The sequence below is a fragment of the Chrysochloris asiatica genome, unplaced genomic scaffold (assembly GCF_000296735.1).
Source record: "Chrysochloris asiatica unplaced genomic scaffold, ChrAsi1.0 scaffold00094, whole genome shotgun sequence".
NCBI lineage: Eukaryota > Metazoa > Chordata > Mammalia > Afrosoricida > Chrysochloridae > Chrysochloris > Chrysochloris asiatica.
Window position 1 is genome coordinate 9,918,243 of NW_006408612.1, and position 10,809 is coordinate 9,929,051.

The 10,809-nt window shown below is 35.1% G+C and overlaps 1 protein-coding gene across 2 annotated transcripts in view; it reads left to right on the forward strand.

The window, feature by feature from the left end:
• AGPS (alkylglycerone phosphate synthase) overlaps window positions 1–10,809 on the forward strand; it is a 184,428-nt gene that overhangs the window by 96,849 nt on the left and 76,770 nt on the right. For both annotated transcript variants that reach the window (XM_006866676.1, XM_006866677.1), the window contains exon 12: window positions 10,376–10,427. In XM_006866676.1, the coding sequence (XP_006866738.1) occupies window positions 10,376–10,427 (52 nt within the window). The remainder of the gene's footprint in view (window positions 1–10,375; window positions 10,428–10,809) is intronic.

Here is a 10,809-nt window from a genome sequence, read left to right on the forward strand (position 1 = left end):
TGGCAAAATGTATGAGGCTTGAACACAGTTTTCTAAGACATTTTCTCTACCAGGAGCTACATTTTACCTTTTCCTAAACTGAATAATATAAAATCATTAGGTTACTGTTTGATATAATTTATTTTTCTATATTTGGAGGGAGTCTTGGTGGTGTGGTGGGTTATGCGTTGGGTTACTAACTGCAAGGTAAGCAATTTGAGCCCATCAGCTGTTCCTTAGGATATAGATGAGACTGTTTGCTCTTGTAAAGATTTACAGTATTGGAAAAGCAGAGGGGCAGTTCAATTATATCCTATAGGATTGCTCTGAGTCAGAAGTGACTTGATGGCTGTGGGTTTGTTTTCTATAATTGGAGGGAAATAGCCAGTATATTGTATATATTATCTTATTCTTTAAAACCAAGAGAGAATTCTCTTGAAAAAAAAAGATAAAGTTTTGGTTTAGTATATATAGTCGTTTGCATGGTCATTTGTAATATGAGCAACCAATAATAGTAATAGTCTTAAATATAATTTTATCTGTAGTATCAATGCAACTTACTAGTTAGAGGAATAATATCTCTGTAATTTTAAGATTTAATATCTAGAAATTCACATTTAACAATATTCTTAACTTAGCATTTGCATAACTTTTTTTTAACTTTTCATTAATTTTATTGTATGCCTTTTATGTGGAGTACTGTGCTCTTTCTTTATAGTCAGTATGTTGTTGCTTTTGTTAAATGCTGGTGATTTGATTCCATCTCATAGCAACCTTGTACAGGGTTTCCAAGGAGCAGCTGGTGGGTTTGAACCACTGAAATTGCAGTTAGCAATCCAGTGCTTATCCTACAGCACCACACCAAGATTCCATAGTCATCATAGTGCAGTGGATATTATGCAAGTTAAATAGATGTGATGCCTCCCCCCTAGTAATCACTAAAGATATTGCATATCCTGATAAATTCTCTTGTTTAAATTTTTGTATAACTAAACCATTTTGTATTGCTAAACCCTTGCAGAAAAGGTTTGATAATTGAAGCAATTGCTTCTGATACACAATATGTGATTAGTAGAGTATGTTCAGTTTACTCTTTGTTATTGTTAGCTGCTGTTGAGTTGGTTCCAATTCAGAAACCGTATGCACAACAGAACGAAACACTGCCCAGTACTGTGCCATCCTCACGATCGTTAAGTTTGAGCCCTTTATTCCTGCCACTATGCCAATCCATCTCATTGGAGAGGACTTCATCTTTTTCACTGACCCTCCACTGTACCAAGCATGATATCCTTCTCTAGGGACTGGTCCTTCCTGATAATATATCTGAAATATGAGAGAGAAAATTTGGTCATCTTGACTTCTAAAGAGTATTATGACTATATTTCCTCCAACACAGATATGTTTGTTTTACTGGTAGTCCATGATATCTTTAATATTCTTCTCCAATACTGTAATTCAAATACATCAATTCTTCTATGGTCTTTATATTCATTGTCCAAGTTTCCCATGCATATGATGCTATTGAAAATACCACGGCTTGGGTCAGGCACATCTTAGTCCTTAAGTTAACATCTTTGCTCTTGAACACTTTAAAGAAGTCTTGTGCAGCAGATTTGCCTAATTCAGCAAGTCATTTGATTTCTTGACTGCTGCTTCCATATGTGTTGATAATTGATATGAGCAAAATAAACTCTCTGACAACTTCAATCTTTTCTCCATTTATTTGGTTGTTGTTTATTGGTCCAGTGGTGAGGATTATTGTTTTCTTTACATTGAAGTGCATCCTGTACCAAAGGCTGTGGTCTTTGATCTTCATCAGTATTTATTTCCTCTTCTCTTTTAGCAAAGAAGGTTGCATCATCAGCATAGTGCAGATTGTTAGAGTTTTCCTCCAGTCCTGAAGCCATATTCTTATCATATTATACAGTGTCTCAGATTGTTTGCTCAACATACAGATTGAATAAGTATTGTAAAAGAATACAACCTTGATACATACCACAAGGTTGTTTAAATTGTCTTAAACCATGTTAGTGTCCCCTTGTTCTGTTTGAACAACTGCGTCTTGGTCTATGTACAGGTTCCTCACGAACACAATTAAGTGTTCTGGGATATTGATTTTCCAAAATGTCCAAAGCTTTTGCATAATCAGTATAGTACAGAAACATCTTTCTGGTATTCTCTGCTTTTAGCCAAGATCTATCAGACATCAGCAGTAATAACCCTTATTCCACATCCTCGCCATCAAATTCAGGGATTTGGGCATTGCTTTGAAGTCTACATAGAATGTTGATTTATCCATTGAAGAATCAAACCTTTTCAATTCAAAGTTGATTTATTCCTTAAGTGCCAGAAATACAGAAAACCATTCAGTGCTTATACTTTTATAGTTGATTTCCTTATAAAATAGAATAGTAGAATCCTTGAGACATGGATTAGAAATGGATATCAACATTGACTTTATTGTGTCAGTAACTAGCAAATTAACGAACACCTTCTCTAATAATGATCTCATCTCAAGCGGAAATTCTGATTTTTCTCTATGACAAGTAAGAAATATGATTTAATCCCATAAAAAGCAACCTTTGCAAATTCTTTTGGTGTGTGTTTCTTGTAGGAAATTTTAAAGTAAAATGTTGTCTCATTGAGAAATCTGTTCCCTTTTAAATTAGTGCAGAGAATACTACTAAATAAACAAGACTACGAATCAGATGTCTTTATTTTAAGGTTTTATATTTAAGTAAATTCCTGGTTATATCATTAAGGTGATAAAATTATCAGAAATCTTAGTCAATCTTATACTTGTCTTTTGAAGACAGTTGTAGTTATTTATTTCTTCTTTGTTCAGACAAAACTAAGAAACATCGTTGGTGTTAAGTGCTGACTAGTCCATTTTGACTCATAGTGACTCTGAATAGGGTTTCCAAGGAGCAACTGGTGAAATTGAACTGCCAACCTTGTAGTTCAAACCGACCTGCAGTCTAGCACATTAACCCACCACGCTACACTAAGACTTCATTTATTAGTCCATAGTAAGTTTCTTAGACTTTTATCAGACTATTTCCTAAGTGTGAAGTATATTGAATATCAGTTAAATGATATGAAAGATTCTAGTAAGGGCTAACTTACTATACTCAGAAAGAAATGTTATTTCATCAATTCTAGTGGGAATAAACCATTTTTTGTTTGAGTTGTTGTTAGGTGCTATGGAGTCAGTTCTGACTCATAGTGACCCTATATAGGATTTTGAAGTTGTAAATCTTTGTAGGAGCAGAAAGTTTCTACTTTCTCCTATGGAGTGGCTGGTGGGCCAACATGTAGATTACTGCTGCCAGTTCCAATTCATATTGACCCTCTATAGGGTTTCTGATGAGCTTGAACTGCCAACCTTGCAGTTCCAACAGATTTTGCATTCCAGCGCATTAACCCACAATGCCAAACCAGGACTCCAACATGTAGATTACTGAAAAGATACTCCCTCTCAGGTTAGTTCTGATTACCTACCAGCAGGGGTCATTTTAATTGAAGAACCTTTTTTCACTCTCTTCTCTAAGGAATACTTTCAATCCAGCATGATCAAGCAGCATGGGAGTAAATTTAGAGGGAATAGTCCAGAATTTGTGCTTGTTTTTATTTTAAATGACAATTAAAATTAGTTACCTGCAGCGTTAGTTCTAAAATAGTTGAACCGTAACCTAATTTTAACAATTTATATAGTAAACTCAGGTTGAATGTTGTTGTTGTTTAAGAATAGTATAGAATTTTGATTATAGAATTTATTCTTTATTAATTTTGTTGTTGTATGTGAAGTGCCGTGGAGGTGATTCTAAATCCTAGTGACCCTGTCTAGGGTTTCCCAGGACTGGCTAATAGGATTGAACTGCCAGCTTTGTGGCTAACAGTCCGGTACTTATCCTACAGTGCCTCAACAGGACTCCTAATTAATTGTAATGGTAACATTTAGTTATTTCAAATTCTAAGATACATACTGCTTTATTTAGAATGAAACACAATATTGGACAAATTATCAATTGCCAAGGGGATTATGTTAACAAATCTAGGTGCAATTTTTTTTTTAACTTGAAAGGATTATTTATGATAATTTATTTATGACCATAGCTGAACTTTCCACCACTTTTTCGTGTTGTGTTGGTTTGCATAATGCTGTCTGATTCTGGAAGCTATGTGCCGGTATTTTAAATACCAACAGGTTCACCTGAGCTGGAGAGGTTTCAGCTGAGCTTTCCAGACTAAGACAGACTAGGATGAAGGAGAGACTGACTACTTCTGAATATTTAGTCACTGAAAACCTTATAAATAGCAGTGGAATACTGTCAGCACCAAAATATTGAATATTGAAACATAATAAAGAATGCCAGAATATGTCAGAAAATGATCCCCTCTGGTTGGAAGGCACTCACAATACAACTGGGGAAAAGCAGCCTCTTCAAAGACTAGTTTACCGTGATGATGTGAATAGAGTAAAGTTTTAGGGTCCTTCATTTACTGATGGAACACAACTCAAAATGAAGAAAAACAGCTGAAACACATCCATTAATAATTGGAAAATTAATATACAAAGTATAAATCTTAAGAAAGTTGAAAGTTGTCAAAAACGAAATGAAATGCATAAAGCATCAGTATCCTAGGCATTAGTGAGCTGAAATGGACTGGTATTGTCCATTTTGAATCTGACCATCACATGGTTTACTATGCTGGGAATGACAAACAAAAGATGAATGGCATTACATTCATCATCAAAAAGAACATTAGAAGATTTTGAAGTGCAACGCTGTCTGTGATAGGATAATATCCATACGCCTACAAGGAAGACCAGTTAATACCACTATTATTCAAATTTATGTACCAACCACTAAAGCCAGTGATGATGGTGGGGAAAAAATTTTCCTTGACACAACTTTCTTGGCCTTTTTCTCACCAATGCAGTTTTCAACTTTCTGAAAACTTCTTCCTAATATGCCCCTTTTTGATAAATATCAAAGAATGCAGCCTTCAGTATGAATTGTAACTCAATGTAAAGAAAGCAAAGATCTCACAAGTGGACCATAAACAAAATGACAAATGGAGAAAAGATTTGAATTTGCCAAGTATTTCATTTTACTTAGCTCCACAATCAATACTCATAGAAGCAGCAGTCAAAAAATCAAAAGATGTAGTTCATTAGGCAGCTAAGCTGCACAAGACCTCTTTAAAGTGCTAGGAGCAAAGACTTCACTTTGAGAACTACTAACTGGTATGTTCAGTTTACTTAAATGCATGTGAAACGTAGACAATGAATAAAGAAGACTGGAGAATTGATGACTATGAATTATGATATTGGTGAAGAACACTGAGCATTTCAGAAGAACAAACAAATCAGTCTTGGAAAAAGCACAGCCAGAATGCTCAATTCTTAGACACAAGGATGGAGAGACTTCATCTTACGTACTTTGGACATGTTATCCTAGAAAAGGACATCATGTTTTGTAAAGCAGCGGGTCATCAAAAAAAGAGAAAGACCCCCTAATGAGATGGATTCACATGGTGGCTGCAACAATGGAGTCATACATTAACAATGAATATAAGGGTGCCATAAGTATAGGCAGTGTTTCTTTCTGTTGTGCAATGGTCATTACGACTTGAAACTGGTTCAAAGGCAGCTAACAACAATAACTGTGATCAGTGGATAGCTGCAGACAAGTTCTCTTAGTAATACACAAATCTTAGTCTTTTTAGGGTGCATTCAAAAAAGGGATACTTCTTGTGCCATGGGGGCGGGGGGGGGAAATGATGTTGTCATTAGAGCTGACATCAAATTTTTAACAAAACTCAAGTAGACAGCTTCCTAAATTATTGAGGCTTTGTATCAAGTTTATAGAAATGCTATTCAACACAAAATAACAATTTTTAGATGGATCAAGCATTTTTTAAAAGGTTGGGACACCATCAAAGATAAATTCAAGACAGATTGTTCAGCTCAGAAGGTGAGGGCAACTGTATTTTGACTTTTCAAAGGTAATAATTTTGAAAGATTTCCTGGAAGGACATAACCACAGGGGCATATTAGGAAGAAGTTTTCACTGAGACAAATTTAAACATGTTTTTCTTGGAATAAACAAACTGGACCTCTATAGTAGCAGTACTTCTTGAGTGGCCCTTATAGGTATGTGTTTTCTGGACCGTTCGAAATTAAATTGCACACATAATGACACTTGATCTCTATATGCTGAAGCGTTATTGATGTTATTGTCAAGTACCGTCTTGGTGGTTCTAACTCATATCAACCCTGTATAGGGTTTCTGAACAGCAGCTGGTGGATTTGAACCTTAGACCTTGCAGTACAGACTGAACTTATAATCCAGTGTCTATCCTGAAAATCAACTGTTCTTTATGAATGCAGTGCCATTAACATGTTTAGGAAAATTGAAATTTCTTTCCTTTTTTTCTAAGCAGACTAATTTTTTTCCTCTGGACCCTTGTCTCAGTGGTGTTTAGTAATGCCATCTGTTTATTATCCATTCTGTAAACAGATTATTCTGCTTGTCCCCAAAATATATTTTATGGATTGTGTTTTCAAACCAAGATATAACTGCATGTTGTGTTTTAGTTGTTTTAGAGATGAATTTCCATTTGAAATACTTAGTTTAGTTACTGTGAGATGCTGTCAAGGCGATTCTGACCCTGTGTAAAACAGAACACTGCCCAGTCCTGTGCCTTCATCACAGTTACTGTCCTGTCTGAGCCCATTGTTGTACTCAGCGTCAATCCATATCATTGAGCGTCTTTTTCTTTTTGCTGAACCTGTACTTTAGCAAACATGTCCTTTTCCTGGGACTGGTCCTTCTTGATGACATGTCCAAAGTATGTGAATGAAATCTTGCCATTGTTTCTTCTGAGGAGCAGTCTGACTATACTTTTCCAAGAGAGATTTGTTCATTCTTCTAGCAGTTCATGGCATATTTGCTAACATCCTAATTCATAGGCACTGATTCTTCTTCAAGCTTTTGTATTCATCGTCCAGCTTTCACTTGAATTTATGGCGATTGAAAATACCATGGCTTGTGTGAGGTGCACCGTAGTTCTGAAAGGGACACCTTTGCCTTTTAATACTTTAAAAAATGATATTGTGCAGCGGATTTGTCCAGAGTAATCCATTGTTTGATTTCCTGACTGCTGCTTTCATGACTATTGATTGTGGATACAAATAACTTGAAATCCTTGACAACTTCAGTCTTTCCTCCATTTATCCTGATTTTGAGTTGTAAGGATTTTTGTTTTTTTTATACTGATGTATAAATATACATGTATATATTTTTGAAGAAAGTCAACTTAGCTTGACTGGGATTCTATATTGTGTTGGAAGTTATTATTTTATTAAAAAATATCAGATATGTAAATGTGAAGAAAATTGGTCTTTAACATTTTAGAAATTGTTAAAGCTACAAAGATACCTTTGCACCAAGATGTGCAATTTCTCAGTACATTTTAATTTTATTTTATAACTGTTGTAGTTTTAATAAAACCACAGAATAGCAAATAAGATAGTTTAGATTTTCTTTCGAATATGACTTTGAGGCAGTGAGTATGTGTGTATTTTATATGTTAGTGTTTTTTTTTGAGTCTGTGAAATAGTGCTGATATCTAGCAGTTAGGATATGGTGAGCTTAGTGCTATGTTAGTATTACTATGCATCTGACTTTGGAAAAGCCTTGTAAACTCTCTGATGCTATGTCCTTATCTGTAAAACACCATATGAAAGCAAATTTTAAACCCTAGGGCCCTATAGATGTAAGGTGATAGGTTATTGTTATGTATATAAAAGCCATTCTGACTCATAGCAACCCTGTTCAGGGTTTCTACAGCTGTAAATCTTTTGTGGAACAGAAAGCCTCATCTTTCTTCTGCAGAAGAGCTGGTAGTTTCAAACTGCTGACCATGAGATTAGCAGCCCAATTCGTAACCACTATGCTACCAGAGCTCCTTATAAAAGCACTTAACACTGTTCATGTAGAATTGGAAGTGACTTTTAAAATATAGATCAAGTAATCTCACCGTTAATATGAAATTTGAGAAAGTAAGCAGAATGTTGTTCGGTGCTAAGTTAGTTCTAACTCATAACAACCCTATGCACAACAAAACAAAACGCAGTGCCGATCCTGCGCCATCCTCACAGTTGTTATTATATTTGAGTCTGCAGTTGCTGCCACTGTGTCGATCTATCTTGTTCGGGTCTTCGTCTTTTTTTCTCTGACCCTCCCGTTTTTCAAGCATGGTGTCCTCCAGGGATTGATCCCTCCTGGCAACATGTCCAGAGTATAAGAGAAGTCTTGCTGTTCTCACTTCTATGGGGCGTTCTGACTATATATCTAAGATAGGTATGTTTGTTCTTCCCGCAGTCCGTGGTACTTTCAGTATCATTCGCCAACACCATAAGTCAAACATAATGATTCTTCTCAGGTCTTCCTTATTCATTGTCCAACCTTCACAAGCAAATGTTGTTGTTGTTAAGTGTCTTCGAGTCGGTTCCGACCCATAGCGACCCTGTACAGGGTTTCCGAGGCTGTAAATCTTTACAGGAGCAGAAAGCCTCATCTTTCTCCCATGGGGCGGCTGGTAGTTTCGAACTGCTGACCTTAAGGTTCACAGCCCGATTGGTAACCATTGCACTATAAGCAAATAGGCGATTGAAAATAACATAGTGTGGGTCAGGCACACCTTAGTCCTCATACTGACAAATTTGCCCTTGAACACTTTAAAGAGACCTGGTACAGCAGATTTGCCTAAAGCAATATGTCATTTGATTTCTTAACTGTGTGTGCGAAATAAGAATTTAAATAATCATTTTGTTCATGTGCTGGGTGATATAATGTTATTGTGAGTGTCTTCATAAGCATTAAATATTTGTTTAATTAACAAATAATAGCAAAATATTACAATGCCTTAGTTGAAATGTATATTAATTTTTGTTAATTGTTGTGAGTGTCAGCATTGTGGTTATATACATGTTATAGACAAATATCTTGTAATTTGTGTCATTTGTCAAAATAATAGGCTGTAGAACCATATATAGCTTTGGTAGTACTAGGGTATAAAAACATATTTAACTTAAATGATGTTTGTTTCGATAGAAACATAAAAAATCACATTTAGAACTCACTCTAAATCTATACAATTGTAGCTAATTGGAAATTTGGTGGTGTTTATACTGTACTGTTTTCGCATCACAAAATTAATATCTGCTCTTTTTCTTTCTTTGCTGCTCTTAGGGTATACCTAGCTAAACATAGCACAGGTAGTTTTAGACGTACAACCTCAAGCCTTGAAAGTTTCTTTGCTGTTTTTGCACAGTTAACCTTGAAAGATCAGAAAATTCTAGGCACTGTCTGCATACTTTCTAAAAATAATTTTAAATGTACTCTAAAGTTATCAGTGAACACATTGCAGGCAATTTTTTAAAATGCTTTGGCCCACAAAAATTTTCACCTTCAACTTCTTCATTTTCAAACGTATCTAACAATGTAATGACACAGTATTAGTTCATAAATGTCATAATGCTCCAGGCACTGACCAGGCTGAGAAATTCTCCTAGAATCCAGATTTCTGCATCTGCAATTTGGGTGAGCAACTCAGTCCATCTATCCTTAGGTGTCCTTTTGAACCTTGAACCTTTAAGGAACTTTTTTCTTAGTCACTTCATGTCACGCGTAGCCTAGGAAGCAACATTAATTTTACCTTAGGCATTAAGCTCTTTTCAAGAATTATCTATGTATGGTCAGTTTAAGTTTGAGACCCCAGGGTCAGATTAGAAAATATGTGGTATGTCGTTAGTAACTCTGTGTATACAACCAACCAACTCTCAAACCTTGTACATGTCCTTATGCTAATTCCTGAGAAATTGGCATGACAATGACTGATACATTGTGATTGATGATGCTTGATTTGAATTGTGTTTATTTATAACTTTTGTTACATTAATTTTTGGTCTTTGCGCATTTAGGCTTTTGACAAAATTTAGAAATTTCTACTTTTATTTTTGAGGCTTGGTATTACTTTTAGGCTTCTCCGCTTGTTAGGCATTAACCAGATATTGTTGCACATAAATAAGAATTCTGGAAACTTATTTATGAATGTATTTATGTATGTATCATGTAAAACACCACCAGGCAGAGTACTGAGTATAGAGCTAAAATTGGTATATGTTACAGATTTTTCTCGCACTATTTTATAGATGTTCAATTTGTCTTCCTAAAATTATATAAAAAATTAAGATGCTTTTATTATATGTATTCTTAGCAACTAAACCCTTGATCTCTTAAATATAGAAGGATAGTATTTGTACTTTACCTGCCTAGCTTCCTACTGAATTAAACATGCATCACTTTTTTTGTTTTTTAAATAGAGATGTGCTCCTGCATCTATTCGCCTTATGGACAACATGCAGTTTCAGTTTGGTAAGTGTTTATGGATTGGATTTGTCCTCTAAAACTATGTTTTAAGTCCTAACCCCAGATACCAGTGAACATAACCTTATTTGGAAACAAGGTATTTTAAGGTTATATCGATTTAGTTAACCTGAGTAGGGTAGTCCATAAGCCTAACTTTTTTTTTAAATTTAAGGTTTTTATTGTGGATTGAGTGAAAGTTACAGGGCACATCATCAGTGTCACATTCAACAATTCATATAACTTGTTTCATTACATTGATTATAATCCCCTCCATATACCATCAGTTGAAAGCATCTCTCTCTCTATCTACTTTAGCTTTTTAAAATACACACAAACAAAAAAACCCACTCAGGCATATATAATAATTTACGTCTCCAAAGGGCACATT